General features: G+C 51.1%; 2 protein-coding genes across 4 annotated transcripts; both read right to left on the minus strand.

The window, feature by feature from the left end:
- Window positions 1-2,842: 2,842 nt before the first annotated feature.
- Ppp1r18 (protein phosphatase 1 regulatory subunit 18) lies at window positions 2,843-12,826 on the minus strand. 2 transcript variants are annotated; one of them, XM_028786384.1, is made up of 4 exons: window positions 12,526-12,717; window positions 9,958-11,528; window positions 4,609-4,816; window positions 2,843-3,646 (listed from the first exon to the last, which is right to left on the minus strand). In XM_028786384.1, exons 2-4 carry the CDS (start codon window positions 11,521-11,523, stop codon window positions 3,627-3,629), a joined length of 1,794 nt encoding a protein of 597 aa, XP_028642217.1. In that variant the 5' UTR covers window positions 11,524-11,528; window positions 12,526-12,717; the 3' UTR covers window positions 2,843-3,626. The 2 variants fall into 2 exon arrangements, with proteins under 2 accessions (XP_028642217.1, XP_028642218.1); XM_028786385.1 differs by lacking the exon at window positions 12,526-12,717 and adding an exon at window positions 12,810-12,826 and having other exon boundaries at window positions 2,844-3,646.
- Window positions 12,827-13,356: 530 nt separating this feature from the next.
- On the minus strand, window positions 13,357-15,381 carry Nrm (nurim). Of its 2 annotated transcripts, none has more exons than XM_028786388.1 (3): window positions 15,067-15,381; window positions 14,441-14,617; window positions 13,357-14,201 (listed from the first exon to the last, which is right to left on the minus strand). In XM_028786388.1, exons 1-3 carry the CDS (start codon window positions 15,157-15,159, stop codon window positions 13,920-13,922), a joined length of 552 nt encoding a protein of 183 aa, XP_028642221.1. In that variant the 5' UTR covers window positions 15,160-15,381; the 3' UTR covers window positions 13,357-13,919. The 2 variants fall into 2 exon arrangements, with proteins under 2 accessions (XP_028642221.1, XP_028642220.1); XM_028786387.1 differs by lacking the exon at window positions 15,067-15,381 and adding an exon at window positions 14,716-15,022.
- Between the last annotated feature and the right edge of the window lie 508 nt (window positions 15,382-15,889).

Genomic DNA, 15,889 nt, shown 5'->3' on the forward strand with positions numbered 1-15,889 from the left:
ATATATAAACGTTCTACCTGCAAGTATGTATACCACTCAGAATCTGGAGGAGGACATTGGATCTCCTGAAAATGTACTGGGAGTTAAACCTGAGTGCTCTTAGTTGTAGAACCAGCTCTCCAGGTACCATTTAAAAAACAAAAAACAAAAAAACCACGGGGGACTCATGTAGCATTAGCTGGCCTCATATGTACTCTAGAGCTAAAGATAACTTTGGACTCATTTATTTATTTATTTATTTACACCCCTAATACTGCCCCCCCTCCTGGTCCCCCCTGGAAGAGTTTCTCCCCTATTCCCCTGCGACTCTGAGAGGGTTTCCCCCCCCCAGTATTCCCCCCACCCTGGTGCAACCTTGAACTCTTGATCTTGTTCTTCCTACTTCCCAAGTGTGGGGATTATAGAAATGTACTGCCGGGCGGTGGTGGCACACGCCTTTAATCCCAGCACTTGGGAGGCAGAGACAGGTGGATTTCTGAGTTCGAGGCCAGCCTGGTCTACAGAGTGAGTTCCAAGACAGCCAGGGCTACACAGAGAAACCCTGTCTCGAAAAACAAAAAACAAACAACAAAAAAAGAAATGTACCATCATGCTTGACGGAAATGTGTAATTTATATACAATCAAAAGTAATGAGAGGCTATTTAACTAGATTTTATTTCATACCGACAGGGAGTTAGAGGAATGGATAAGGTCAAAATATTCCTCATTTTGCAAAGCAATCCAGGCTGGAGAGATGGCTCAGTGGTTAAGAACACTGACTGCTCTGCCAGAGGTCCTGAGTTCAATTCCCAGCAACCACATGGTGGCTCACAACCACCCGTAATGGGATCCGATGTGCTCTTCTAGTGTGTCTGAAGACAGCTACAGTGTACTCATATACATAAAATAAGTAAATCAAAAGATAAATCTTTAAAAAGCAATCCACATGGATGTTAACAGCTTAGCACATACCTACTGCTAATGGTTTGTTGTGAGATAACCCCTCCCCAGCATAGATGACGCTGGGGGAGCAGAAGATACTAGCAGACACTAACTCAGTTCTTTGAGCTTCAGAGTGGACAGGCATGGATATCACAGGTCTCAGAAATGTGACTGACCAGCTGACCAGCGACAGAACTTGAGTTCTGGAATAATTGATGGTTTTTGTTTCCTTCTCTGCTTCCTATAAAGCTTGTGGCTGGAGAGAAGATGAGAGGCAGTTATTTTAGGATCCACTGCCTTGTCAGATGCAAGCTCTCTGAATAAAGCATAGCTTGGATATTCTTGTCTCTGGTGTTGGTATTTCTATTGATGACAGCATAAATTATATCTGCTCAGGTCCAGGAACCTAAGTGGACAGGATGGTAAATGCTTGAAGTTGTTCCTGTTTAGGTAATTGAGGCCAAAGAATCCCAAGCAAGAGATCCCAAAGGGGGCTGGAGAGATGGCTCAGAGATTAAGAGCACTGACTGCTCTTCCAGAGGTCCTGAGTTCAATTCTCAGCAACCACATGGTGGCTCACAACCATCTGTAATGGGATCTGTTGCCCTCTTCTGGTGTGTCTGAAGAGAGTGACAGTGTACTCATGTGTAAATATAAAATAAGTAGTCTAAAAAAAACAAAAAACGAAAACCTCAATGATCTGCCCTTCTCTGCTTCCTCAGTGCTGGGATTTAATGATTTGTTTTGTGAATGGATGTGTTGCTCACATGTCTGTGTACCACATGTGTGTCCGGTTCCCTGGAACAGGAGTTAGGGAGTTGTGAACCACTATGTACATGCTGGGAGTGAAATCTGGGCCTCAGCAAGAACAAGTGCTTTTATCTGCTGAACCATCTCTTCAGCTCCTGTCCTGTCTTTTTAAAAGACTCCTTCCTGTTTCTTTTTTTTTCTTTTTCTTTTCTTTTTTTTTTCTGGTTTTTTGAGACAGGGTTTCTCTACATAGCCTGGGCTGTCCTGGAACTCACTCTGTAGACCAGGCTGGCCTTGAACTCAGAGTTCCGCCTGCCTCTGCCTCCCAAGTGCTGGGATTAAAGGTGTGCGCCACCACCACCCGGCATCCTTCCTTTTTCTAAAGCCAGATGTGGTGGTGTAAATTTTTAATTCCTGCACTCAGCAAACACAGGCAGAAAGATCTCTCTGTGAGTCCCAAGCCATCCTGTTTTACACTGTAAGTTGCAAGCTATCCAGAGCCACACATTAAGACATACTCTCACTGGGTGGTGGTGGCGCACGCCTTTAATCCCAGCACTTGGGAGGCAGAGGCAGGTGGATTCCTGAGTTCAAGGCCAGCCTGATCTACAGAGTTCCAGGACAGCCAGGGCTCCACAGAGAAACCTTGTCTCCAAAAACCAAAAACCAAAACCAAAAAAAAAAAAAAAGACATACTTTCAGCAATAAATAAACAAACAAACAAATAAATATCCGTGGTGAGGTGATGGAAAGCTGGAAGCAGGCAAAATGTAATTAGGGAAGATGCTGGAGAGATGGCTCAGTAGTTAAGAGCACTGACTGCTCTTCCAGAGGTCCTGAGTTCAATTCCAGCAACCACATGGTGGCTCACAACCATCTATGATGAGATCTGATGCCCTCTTCTGATGTGTCTGAAGACAGCGACAGAGTACTCATACACATTAAATAAACAAAATCTCTTTTTAAAAAAGAAAGAGCCGCGTGCCTTTAATCCCAGCACTTGGGAGGCAGAGGCAGGCGGATTTCTGAGTTCGAGGCCAGCCTGGTCTACAGAGTGAGTTCCAGGATAGCCAGGGCTACACAGAGAAACCCTGTCTCGAAAAAAAAAGAAAGAAAGAAAGAAAGAAAGAAAGAAAGAAAGAAAGAAAGAAAGAAAGAAAGGCAGCAAGAGTTGAAAAGAGCTCCATTTTATTATGGAAAGTTACAAAAATGAAACAAATCGGGCAGCTGACAAAGGAGCGATAGGGAGAAGCCAAGCACCTCCTTAGGGCTCCCCCACACTGCAATTCAATTCAATATGAACCACGTGGAGGAACAGAATTAAATAACTTTCATAGGGTTCAGGGTTAGGATCCCCAGCCTTCCCTCTTGGGGGAAACCGAGGCACAGTAATACTGAGCAAAGTTGAAGAAGGCTACACACCCTCCCAAGTCACTCTCAATGAAACAAAGGGAAGGTGGAGGACCCCACAGGGGCTCCGTGGGTAGGCATGGCTTGTAAACCTGGGACTCTGCAGGTGGGACTGGGAGCTAGGGGTATGTAAACCAGGGCTGTGATCAAGAAAGAGGGAATCTGTAAACAAAGGGGTAGTAACCTAGAAAAGGGGTGTTTGTGGATAGAGTGAGATCCCCGGGAGTGGCTGGGAGTTAAGGAAGGCTGTGGAGCTGGAGGTACTCCATCTCAACTCCAGATAAATTCTGAGTTCCAACCCAGGACTTGATGCTCAGTCTTAGCTCACCAAGGATGCTCCACCCACCGGGAACCTTGGGTTAGGGGTAAATTTAGGCTACTGGCTCTGCCTCAGAAACAGGATGGGAAAAGCAAGTCAGAATATGCCCAGTGCCCTTCCCTGCCAGGCAGGCTCATGGCCAGGTCTGTCGGCTCTGAATCATCCAGACTACAGAATCTTCAGGTATGGGAAGGAGGGAGGTATGTTGCCCAAACTGGAAGACGGTCACCGCCGGCAGGACTCATCTGCAGGAAAAGAGGTGATCAAGTCAGAAGTGGAGAGGGCCTCCCCCCACCCCTACCTCCCCCGACATGCATCCCAGAACTGAAGAATGGCTGACACAAGAGAAGTCTTTGTAAAGTGTTGGATGTGTGCCTGTCACCAGGAACAGCAGTCATCACGGTTAACTGGATTCTGTGCTAGGCATCTTGTTTAATCTCACAATCATCTCAGGAAAGGTGAAGTAATTTAATACCTTGCTATGGTCCCAGGTGCTTTACAAAAGCTACTCAAGTCTTCCAACAACTTCAGGAAGTACTTACTATTATCAAAATTTTTTTTGTGGTGCTGGGATTAAGGCACACAACCTTTTTTGTTCGTTTCAGATGGGGATCTCAATCTGTATAGTCCAGGGTGCCCTGGAACTCACTGTGTAGACCAGGCCGATCTACCTCCGCTTGAGTGATAAGATTACCGGCATGAGTCACCATTCTCAGCTTTAAGGCAGCAATCTCATCACTGACCAACACACCCCGAGGCCCAGGACACAACTGTTAACTCTATTTTAAAGAATGACAAATGAAGGCTGGGGATACTGATTGGCGGTAGAGCACTCGCCTTAGCACACTCAAGGCCATAGATTTGATCCTAGGGTGCGGGCATGCACACCCCACATAAAGTAAACGGCAACCAAGCTCATGTTGATTCAGGATCGCACCTAAGTAACCTAAGTAACAGAAAGGCTGGAATTCAGACTTCGTGCCGTCTGACCCAACACGAATATTTCTAACTAGATTAGAGATCTGGAGAACCAGCGAGCTCTGATTTTGAAATCTGGATTCTCCACGTGCACTCGGTTTTCAGGAATCAGCCAATCAGCCAATGTAGCGAAGGAGCGAATTGGGCCAAGCTCCTTCAAAGTACCACCACTCCATGGACACCAGGGGGCACCCTCCGCCAACCACGTCGCAGCCGCGCAGCCGCTTACCCACGATTAGGGCCTTGGTTCGCAGCCCGCTCTGGAGCCCTGGCTGCAGAAGCAACTCCTCCTCTTCTTCCTCCTCGTCATCGTCGGGCTGGGTTGCTAAGGGGGCAATGGGGGCCTCAGGCTCCGGGCCTAGATCCTCCAGTACCGAGCTCTCAGAAGGGTATTGGTATGTGGTCTCCAGGGCTGTCTCACTGAAGGAGATCTTGAGCTGAGAGTAGGAAGAAAGGAGAAAAGAGACAGGTTCATTACCAGGGGACCTCAAGGAGGGCCTAGAGAGCAGATGCAAGTGGAGAGGGGCTGCTGGCCTTGGCACCCCGAAGACCTTCCCTTCCATCTATTTGGGGCTTCGGCTTTCCCTTACATCTTGATTTTTCCTTCTAATGGTATATCATTCAAAACATGAGGGGCTAGAAAGACAGCTTAGTGGTTAAGAGAGCACTCTTTGCTCTTGCAGAGGACCTGAGTTCAGTTCTCAGCACTCACAACCATCTGTAACTGTAGTTCCGGGAAACATGACCTGATGCCCTCTGTAGGCTCCATGGTAGTGTGCATGTATGTATACAGGCCAGCAAAACGCAGGTTCAGTGGTGAAATCGGTTGTAGCCAGGCTTCTCTGGAACCTCTGATCTTTACAGGGTGCTATGTCAGGTGTTTTCTGGCACCCTACCCCATTAATGCAAACAATACAAAACAAAAACAGCCAGGTGTGGTGCCTCACACCAGCAACTTCAGCATTCACAAGATGAGGCTGGAGGATTACACCAAGTTCCAGGCCAGCCTTCCATGTATATCAAACTCTGTCTAAAAAAAAAAAAAAGAAAAGGGTGGGGTGGGGGGGAGTTTGGAGAGATGGCTCAGAGGTTAAGAGGACTGGCTGCTTTTCCAGAGGACCAGGGTTCAATTCTCAGCATCCACATGGTGACTCACAACTCTCTGTAACGCCAGTTCCAGAGGCTCAGACAACCTCACATAGACACACACTCAGGCAAAACACCAATGCACAAGAAATAAAATAAATTAAAAGTTGACATTCAGATGGAGACAGGTGACCAGTCAGAGGCCAGCCTGATCTACATGGAAACCCTGTCTTTAAAAATAAGCGTGTGCCCTGGGCAGTGGTTTTACACACCTTTAATCACAGCACCTGGGAGGCAGAGGCAGGGGGATTTCTGAGTTCAAGGCCAGCCTGGTCTACAGAGTGAGTTCCAGGACAGCCAGGGCTACACAGAGAAACTCTGTCTCGAAAAACCAAAAATAAGGTAAAACAAACGCGTACACGCATGCACGCACGCACGTGCACACACACACACACACACACACACACACACACACACACACCAAAAAAAGAGACTTTGCCATGGCAAGGTCTGGGAATCTTGGTAAGTAAGGCAGAATTAGTTTCTCTTTCCTTCACTGCTGTGAAGCAGAGGTATTAAACAAACAAGAAAACAAACAACAACAACAACAAAACCAAAACAAAGAAACCTGAAGTGAGATGGGCACTCCAGACTCAAGAATGGATAAGACAACAAGAAGGTTTAGATGAGCCAAGGGGTGCCCAGCGTACAGCAGAGTCCCTGGAATATGCAACCAGTGAACTGACAAGGATAGAGAACAAACTCCGGGCAAACACTGAGTAGGGATGGAGAGAAGGCCACAGGGTAGGGTACCCACAAAAACAGAGTCCAGAGAGAGCCAGAAATCCCCCCAAAACAGGCTGTCTTCAGTGTCCTTCCCCTCTGCCCTCCTAAGGAGCTCTGTGACACAGTGGGATTAACTCTGCAATCCCAAGGGTTTAGGAAGACAAACAGAAGGGGATTCCAGGTGATCTGTCCAGGGCATCTGTGGCCCAGTGTCCCAGAGCCCCCATGTGATTTACAGTATGGTTTAAGGGGTTGAATGAGAGAGGGGGGACAACTTGGTCCCTAAGGAAAGGAGGGTGCCCAAGACTGTATGTCACTCCTTGGGTCCAAATCTGCAATGGCTGCTGCTGCTTCTCCTCTTCTTCCCCGCTCTCCTCCTCCTCCTTCTTTTTCTAAGACGGTGTTTCTCTTTGTGTAGCCCTAGCTTCCTGGATCTGGCTCGGTAGACCAGGCTGGCCTCTGCCTCCCAAATGCTAAGATTATAGGCATGCACCACCACCACCCAGTATTCTGCAACGGTTTATTTCATCTCGCTTAAAAAAAAAAAAAAAAAAATCCAAAGCCTAACCAAATGCAACAGGGTGATTTGCTTCTGTCTCCAGGCCTCTGTGCTGACTGCTCCCTCTGCCTGGAAGGGGCCTCCAGAGCATCCTGTTCATAAGCTGCCACATCTGCATCCTGCTCTGTGTCCTGATCTTTTTACATGCACCCTTGTACCAATATTTCCATAATCACTCACCCGCTTCTAACCCACTACAGAGACCTTCTCCCTTAATATCTCGGGGGAGGTGGGGGGAGTCTGTAGTAAGCCCTCTTCGCACAAAATGCCAGTGTGCTCAAATCCCTTATATAAAATGGTATGGAACTGCATACAACTTATACAGGTCCTCCCATGTACCTTCAGGTTTATTATTATAGAAACTTGGGTGTTTTGCCTGCACACAAATGCTCCATGTACATGTAGTGCCTAAGAAGGCCAGAAGAGGGCATTAGATACCCTAGAACTGGGATGCAGGATTACCACTAAGTAGATGCTAGGAACTGAATCCAGGCTCCCTACAAGAGCAGCAAGTGCTCTTAATAATGGCTGTGCCATCTCTCTCTAGCTCTGTTTTTTTTTTTTTTTTTTTTTTTTTTTTTTATTTCTGAGACTAGAGCTGACTAAGCAGACCGGGCTGGCCTTGAACTTGACATCCATAAATGGAATTAAAAGTCCAAGCCACCAGCCTGGAGGGCCTTGAATATTTTTGGCCTGTGCTTGGTTGAAATCAAGAATAACCCTTGGTGCAGAAGGCCGAGTGCATTCATATACACAGTTGCCACACTTCGTAAGATAAAGGTCCGTCAGGACATCAGCTAAGATCCCAATAGGGAACCAAGGGTACAGAAAATGCAGACAGAAGCGAGGGGTGGCCACTGGATGGTTCAAACCACAGTATCTGGAAAGGGACTCTTACTGGTTCTGTTGTTGACAGATTTAGCCAAATTTCTAGGGCATTCTCCTTTCTTCCTAAGCTCCCTTCTCTAGCCTCTGCAATTCATCATTTGTTCTGTGAAGGAATTCATTTTATCCACTTCATCTACCTCAGTGTCTACTTCTGTCTCTCCCCCTCCCCTTTTGTTTCACCACCACCACCCTCCAGCTTCTGACTGGGCTTCTTAGGAATGCATAACCCGAATTGGGGGGAGCAGAGAGGGAAGTGACTCACTAGATCCTCCCATCAGCTATATAAGGTCACCAGGGGGCCGGGGAAGGAGGGGCAGGTCTCCAGACAAAGAGGATGCTGGGGAAGAGCACACGCTACAGCCCCTCTCCCCCCCTCAGGACTAGGGTGGTGTCTCTCATGACGACAGGTATAAATTTGATAGAAGTAGCCAGACAAGGAACTGTTTAGGAAAGGTGCGAGATGGTGGTAATGGTTGGGATAGAGTCAGGGCAAGGCACAGTAATCCTTGCTAAGGCTGTACAGACAGAGAGCAGAGAGGCGCGAGGGCGTGTGGACTCAGAGAGGGGAAGGAAGAGGTAGATAGGTCTAGGGAACTGTGCAGCCTCCTCCCCATCCCCACCCCAGTGTAGCTGCTTCCTGATTCTCTCACCACATCCTGAGCAGTTCTTTCGGGGCCCAGACCCAGTGTTCCCACTCAGTGCCACCAGCCTTCCGGACCCCCACCCCAGGCTTCCTGTTTGGAAGGTCTGCTTCCGCCCCTCCTACTGGATGACCTAGGTACGGTCCCGCTCTGCACCAGGCTCCTCGGCTTCCCCCAGATGGTTCCTAGGTTTGAGCCACAAAGCCTCGTGCCTCCCTCTGCTCATTCTCCAAAGTCACAAGCCAGCCTCAGTAGGAAGTGACTTTTTTGAACACCTCACCCTAAGAGAATTTCCTGTCCTCTGTCCTTTCTATCTGCCCAGTCCTGAGAAGAGAGAGCCAATAGTAGCCGGGGAAGAGGCAGGGGAAGAAAAGTCACGTTCAAGAATACGATAATGAAAACGGAAACTTTGTACGTGAATTAAAAACAGCAAAAAGACGAACTGGGAGGAACCAAATGGCTCCCAAGCTAAGCTGGGATCTTTGGTCCTCATGGTCACCTATTGACACTAAACACACACACAAACACATTTACATGAAAGAAGGGCGAAACAGGCTTTGGGAAGATGTGTGTTGTGTGGAGGACCTTCTGGTCTGAGGCATCTGACTGTAGTACTGTCTCTCTCCAGAGATTTTTCACTTAGGAAAACTATTGGTACATATTAGGAAGGCACTGGGCCAAAGCCAAAGGGAATAGTTACCCTGTCCAGTGCTTCCTTGCATGTCTGCATTTCAGTCTAACCTCTGACCCTCAGCCGGCCTCAGCCCCACCCCCAGCCCCAACTCTCACAGTGCCTGGACCAGTTGCTGCTCTCAGTTCAGTGCAAATGAACTTCTCTCTTTTTCTACCCCAGGGTAGGGAGAGGCCAGGGTAGCAGGAACAGAGGGGAAAAACCGAGGCTGAGCCAGTTCTGTGGGGGGAGGGGAAGCCCAGGGAGGAAAGATGGGGGAAGGGACTGAGATATTTTGGAAGAGAAGGCTTTTCTTGTCCCCAGAGAGAAGGAAGCACTGTCTAACATTTGCCCAGTCGGGAGGAGGGGTAGGCAACCCTGAGGTCACCCACTTCAAATGGCCTCTTCTTTCGGGGAATGGGGGCTGACTTGGGGTCTAAACTCCTCTCTGCTCTTGAGCCAGCTCTGTTCCACCACCCCACTTCAACTCGGCCTCTGTTCTGGGATGTTCTCAGTTAGTTCTGACCCCTCTTTCTTGGGCTGAGACCTTTCATTCCAACTTCCCTGAACTTCTCTGTCCTGTCCTGTTCCCCCCACCCTCCGCCCCCGGGTTATTTTCAAACGCCGCTTCTCTCTTACCATAACTGGGTCAAAAGCCCAAAGGAAGAAAAGGAGAGGGGACTGAGAGAGTGTGGGGAAAGAAACAAGGCTGGACACACCTGAAAACGACACACCCCAACACAGCAGTTGAGTGCTGAACAGAATCCTTGAGGCTCCAAAATGAATTGAATGGCAAAGGAAGGCTACCCAGAGGAAGGGTGTGTGCAGGGGGAGGAAGGGAGTTGGCAGGAATAAAAAGAATAGAAGACAAGAACACACATATAAAAAAGCCATCCAGTCAGAACTAGAAAGAGACTTCTACCCAGTCAGGCATGGTAGCTCTCTTACCTGTTTGTGATGTCTTTCAGGGGACCCCTTGACAAGGCAGCTGCGGCTGAGACGGAGGTAGCCCCCCAGCACCAAGATCTCTTCTGCAGTTGGGTACCGCTTCTTCCCAGATCCAGACCCTGCAGCATCAGCTGTGGCAGGGTTGACAGGAGGGGCTGGGCTGGCAGGGGGCACACACCTCCGTGGGTTGACAGTGAAGGTGTGTCCACTGCGGCGGGGGGCCCCCACCCCCGGTCCTGGTTTCACCCCATAGAACAGACGGCTCATGAGGGGATCCCCAGAGGGTTGGGGGGCAGTTGGGGCCGAGGGTGGGGGAGACAGAGGGGCTGGTGTTGGGGGCTGGGGTTCTACCGCTTCCTCTTCCTGTTGTCTGGAGCCTTCCGTCCCAGAGTGCTCTGGTGGGAGGGGGGAGGGCCCAGAGCAGTGGTTCTGCTGGGCTCTCAGAGGCCTGCTCTGAGCCCCCGCCTCCTCTTTCTCAGCCTCCTCTTCAGCCTCCACACCAGAAGGTCCCGGGTGCTTCTCTGAAGATGCTGGAGGATCTGGCTTCTGAGTTTGCGTATCTATGTCCCAAGGCGTCCCTTCTCGAGCCTTCCCAGAGTTTAGGGTCCATTTCCAGCCTTCCGTGGGCTTCTGCTCAGCAGTCGCCACTTCTCTAGAGGTGGTGTCTTGAACCTCCTTTGTCACTGGAGTCTGGTCTGGGACAATCCCTGAACTCAATTTCTCTTCCTCTCTCCCACACTCCTCCAAGTAGCCTTTTCTCTCTTCGCTTGACTTTAGCCTCCACTCTGTGGCCTCCGGCTGTATCGAGCTCTGTTTCTGGGGTTCTCTTGAGTCAAGATTCCATTTATGGACCTCTGTCAGGCTGGTCTTCTGGTCGCCAGGCTCCCCAGGGCTCAGTCTGCTTTCCAATACCTCTTTTCTCTTGGGACTGTGATCTCCAGAACCTGCTAATCTCAGGCTCTCCTCTGGAGTTTCTCCAGGGCTCAGCCTCCATTTCTGAGCCTCTGCTGGTCTGGAACTCGGGTCTCTGGCCTCTACTGGGCTCTGCCTCCAGTCTCGAGTCTCCAAAGACCTTGAACTTGACTCTTGGGCTCCTCCTATCACCAGCCTCCTATCTCTGGCCTCCCTGGGACTTAGCCTCTCTTCTCTTGACTCTCTTCCCTTAGGGCTCTGATCTCTTAAATTACTAGGACTTGATCTCCTTTCTAGAGCCTCCAGAGGCCCAGCCTTCCTATCACCAAGCACCTCGTTTCTCTGCTGCTGTTGCTGCTGCTGCCGCTGTCGCTCCTGTTGGATGAATCGGTTCTGATGTACTGGTCCAATAGCCTCCAAAAGAACAGCAGGTTCATCTGGGTCTGGAGGTCCGGCCTCTGCATTCCCAGGCACAAGGCTCCCCTCTCCAGGATGCAGGCCCAACTTGGCTCTGCGTCGTTCCAGGATTCCCCGCTTCCAGGCTGGCATCTGGGACAAGCGATCCCGTTCTGCTTTCTCACGGCCACGAACCGCTGCCTCCTCCTGCCTCCGTCGGGCTAGCAACTGTAGCTTCCAATCTGGGATAGCGGTCATGGTCACTGGAAGTGAAGGAGAGAGTATTGGGGGACAGGAACAGGAAGGGTAAGCTTCAGAGGAGCCCAGAGACTGAGAATGGGGGTGGGGGGAGGAAGTGATGGGGGGAAGGGACTAAGAAGGGCAGAGAGGGACAGTGGAATTAAGAATGAAGATAGAGTTAGACCGTGAGAGGAAGGAGAGCAAGAGAGTCAGGAACTGAAAAAGTGGAGAGAAAATCTGGGTGCCAAGTTGGGGGTGGGGAGAATGGGAGAGGAAGAGTCGAGATTCCGAGCAGAGGCAGAGCCAGATTGGGGTTTGTGGGCACCAGACCGTCCCTAAGATATGGGAAGGGGAAGCAAGGAAAAGCAGGAGAGAGAGAGGAGCCGGAGGAGCCGGGACTGAGAAGTGAGCGGGTTCAGTCGAGACTGTCTCCCCGGTACCCAGGGGGAGATAAATGAGAAGAACAGGGAACCAGCCGGCGAGGGGCGAGGAGGTCGGACGGGATGTGAGGTGAGGACGGATGTAGAGGGCAGAGGTCTAGGGAAGAAGGGGAGACCAAGAAAAGGGCAAGGGCGCCGGCGCCTCTTCGCCCGGGGCCCTGGCAGGTCCCGGCTGCCTTCCCGGCTGCGCTCGGCCCCGCCCCTCAGTCCGGCCCCTACCCTACTGACTATCCCGCCTCCGAGGCGGGTCAGGGGAAATACCCTCCTCGGGGACTTTTGGTACCCGAGCAAGTGTGCAGTCTATGCATTCCCAGAACCCTGGCGTCCACTCGCGTCAAGTCCCTACAGTCTCGCCGGCCTCCCCACCAGATACGCCCCTGAACACGGGCGCGACGAGGACCCACATCACGCCTCTGCTGTCCCCCAACGAGGGACCCGGCTCTCAGGGGACCTTGACCCAGCGGGCCATGCACCAGAGGGAACTGAACGGACAATCTAGGCACAAAGGGGAGGCACTCCATGGGGAGATCTGGAGCCAGGAGGCGCTTCCCTTAAAGTGGAAGCCCCACAGTCAACTTACACGCCTCGGGGTCCCTAGGAGGAGGTGCAGTGGAGTCAGGCGTCGGGAGAGAGGAAGAGGAGGAGAGAGGCGAAGGGAGATCCGGAGGGAGGGGAACAGAGGAGGAGGGAAGAGGGAGCCTAGGAGGAGGGACGGAGACGCAGACAGGGGGCCAAGCGGGGGCGGCGACCGCTTTGTCTACGGACAATGGGGCGAGGGAAGGGGGCGCAGGGAGGAGCCCGGCGAAGGGCGGGGCTTCGCTGCCCTCCTTCCCGCGTGGGACACTGGTGGGACTTTTCTCCAACCGTGGCAATCCCCTCGCTCTCCGTTGTCTGTCTCCAGAGACCTTCACCCGCTTCCTTCCTTGCAGCCCTGGAGAATCAGGGTGTCCAGACCCACTTCTCCAGCTGGCCGACCCGGGGCGGCGGCCCGTGACTCAGGCCCCCTGAGGGACGTGGGGAGGAAGCGGCAGCTGCTTGGAGTCGGACCCGCCCTTCCCATCCCTCTCCGCTCCTCCCCACGCTTTTTCTTTTCCTGACCAGTCTTTGTTACCGTGGTGGAGAAGGCGGCTGCCAGGCCCTGGGGTCTGAGGCAAATGGTTTGGGGAGTTCGCTCTCCACCCAGAGAGTTATTCTATCTCCCACGGGTTCCCTGATCTATACGCGGAGAAACTGTAATATTTGGAGGGAACAGGACTGGATGACTGAGAGATGGGGCGGGTCCATGGGGTGTGGCCCTAGCCCAGCGATCGGTCCTAGAGTGCTTGGCTGTCGCCACAAAAACTAGGTAGGACTCATTTTCCTTCCCACGATTGGTTCTGCGGCTTGAGAGTTATGGACAGACAACTGGACATCCTATGTATAAAATTTTTAATTTTTCTGCAGCGCATATCCTTTGGGAGAACAGGGAGCCTTTAGTCAACCCGAGTTAAAATCGGGAGACATCGTTGTAGGAGACACCACAGAGCGGTAGGAAAGGACCTAAAGCGGGAGTGGGGAAGAAGCACAGCCGTGGTACAATAGAGCCACTACCTACAAACTTTCAGACGGGCCCTGACACACATCTCCTTGAAGTGGAAACGTGGAAGGAAATCCCTGAGGTGCAGAGCCAATAACAGTGCCAGGGATGTGAGTGCTCAAGGCTGACCCTGTGTCTGTGGAGGCCATGCTCTCGGAGAAAAGGAGACTCGAGAGTTTTTTAAACTATTCTTGGTTGGTGAGACATGGACTCTGAAGGCCAGTGGTGGAAACTCTGAATTTAGAGTTCAGGATCAGGACCCTGGAACTGAGATCTCAAGCAGGAGAGGGGACAAGCCCCTTCAGAGCGTGACCTCTGGTCTGAAGCAAACACTTCCTGGATGCTAAGGGATTTGATCTTGAGGTGGGAAAGGAAATACAGGGCTTAGAACTAGCTCCTCACTTTGCTTCCCCGTCCTGGGGTCTGGAGAGAAGCTGGAGTTTTCTTTGTAGCTGAGACCGGAGGTAGCGGAGGTCTTGCTGGTCAAGCCCATGAGCCAAGCCCAGGTAGAGGGTAAAGAGAAGAGCCAGGAGGAGTCGATCAGTGCCCAAGGTGGGGACCACCCACAGCACTGTCAGCAGTTCCACACATACTGGGTGTCGGAGGTGGGAAAAGAGTCTTAGGGCCCGAGGAGACTTGAGAGACAGAGGCTCGCCCAGTCCCAGCACATGGTAATAAACCTAGAAGAGAGAACATTACGGAAATCAAAGTCAAGCCCTCTTTCTCAGATGCCTCAGTCCTCTTCCCAGCATCACCCTCAAGCCCAGGTGACCTACAGTTACTGTCCTTTGCAGGCAAGCTGAAGGAAGGAAAAATCATAAAAGAAGGCAAGGGACTACAAAGCCAAGAGAAGTCAGGAGAGTCCGGGGAGGGAGAGACTCACAGACATAGGTCTCAGGCAGGGGCGTGAGATTCTCACCTGCTTGAGGCCCATCAGTTCAGCGTAGTCAAAGACCAGAAGGATGCTGAAGATGAGGAGCCAGGAAACAACGTGGAGCACAAAGCACAAGAGAGGCACCCAGGTGGCCCATGGTTCAGCCTGAGCCTCCCATAACACTGGGCCTCTGGGTGTCGTCTCCCAGTACCGCATCACCAACTGGGGAAAGATGAGAGATTGGGCATACCAGTGGTCACCCTTGCCCCACAGTGACCTACGATGACTCTTTCAGCCGGGTATAAACAGTTAATATTTACCATGTGGAGGGTTCTGGGTGAGGGTATCAAGGACATGAAGATGACCCATCCATCCCTACCCAGGAGTTTTGCAGACTTGGATGGGATGGGGGCTGGTGGATAATCACCAAACATCTAATGAGAAGACCAACAGGAAGACAAGTGCTATTGTGAAGCCTAAAGAGGTTGTAGGATAAGAACCCCGGAGGAATTCAGATCTGAGGCAATAAAACATGAACAATGTTGCAAGTGTGCTGAGGAATGTCAACGATAGACACCTTTGCTGACAGAGAGGAGTGTATGCCCAGGAGGGATGGAGGCTTGAGTCCTGCGTGTTCTGTTCCTCCAGTCTCCCTTAGCAAGGCCTCATACCTGCAAGGCCAGGGCGGTGCACGCCACATAGAGAGACCTCTGCAGGACGCCAAAGTACCGGGATGTCCACGCCTTCACTGCCTCTGTTGCCATGAGGCTGTGCTGTACCACAAACAGTAGCAGGAGACACAGATCCCAAGCCAAGGAGGCAAGGATGCTTCGGTCCTGTAGGGCAGCCAACCACCCCTGGCGGGCATCTGAAGGAGTTGAGGAGGAAAGAGACAAAAGGCCAGTTAGGATGGCTAGGACATTCCCCTACCCACGTCTTTTGCAGCCCTATGCCATGCAAGATCTTGTCAAAACAAAGCCATTCCCAGTTCACTCTTCTGTTTCTTCAATTTTCTATCTTCCCTAGGCCTCCTCCTGGGGAAGAAGGTTCTTAGGAGAATGGAGATAGGGTCACCCTTAAAACCAAGGTGGGAGGGCTGGGGAGATGGCTCAGTCCATGCAGTGTTGTGTAAGCCTGAGGACCTGAGTTCGAGCCCCAGCATCCCTATACAAAGTCCAACATGGTGTGTGTCTGTAATTTTAGTGCTGGGAAGGCAGGGACAGAAGAATCTCCAGAGAGGCTTGGTGGTTTACACTTGCTGGGAGGACCCAGCTTGGTTCTCAGTATCCACACGGCAACTCACAACCATCATCTCTATCCCCAATTCCAGTGGATCCATCAAACCTCGTCCGTATGCCTCAGGTCTCTGTAAAAAACTCTGTCCCAAGAATATGTGGGAGGCAGAGGCATGTGGGCCTCTGAGTAGCAAGCCAGCTGGGGATACATAGTAAGACTCTGTCTCTCTGTCTTAAAAAAAAAAAAAAAAAAAAAAAA

This window comes from Grammomys surdaster, unplaced genomic scaffold (genome assembly GCF_004785775.1).
Source record: "Grammomys surdaster isolate TR1022 unplaced genomic scaffold, NIH_TR_1.0 125504, whole genome shotgun sequence".
Lineage (NCBI taxonomy): Eukaryota > Metazoa > Chordata > Mammalia > Rodentia > Muridae > Grammomys > Grammomys surdaster.

Coding starts and splice junctions, on each gene's coding strand:
- Ppp1r18 (XM_028786384.1), bottom strand. CDS start 11,523: ATGACCGCTATCCCAGATTGGAAGCTACAGTTGCTAGCCCGACGGAGG. Junction 4,817..9,957: donor CTGAAAGACATCACAAACAG/GTAAGAGAGCTA, acceptor TCCTACTCTCAG/CTCAAGATCTCCTTCAGTGA. Junction 3,647..4,608: donor AACCAAGGCCCTAATCGTGG/GTAAGCGGCTGC, acceptor CTTTTCCTGCAG/ATGAGTCCTGCCGGCGGTGA.
- Nrm (XM_028786387.1), bottom strand. CDS start 14,829: ATGTTTGGTGATTATCCACCAGCCCCCATCCCATCCAAGTCTGCAAAA. Junction 14,618..14,715: donor CACCCAGAACCCTCCACATG/GTAAATATTAAC, acceptor ATCTTTCCCCAG/TTGGTGATGCGGTACTGGGA. Junction 14,202..14,440: donor AACTGATGGGCCTCAAGCAG/GTGAGAATCTCA, acceptor TCTCTCTTCTAG/GTTTATTACCATGTGCTGGG.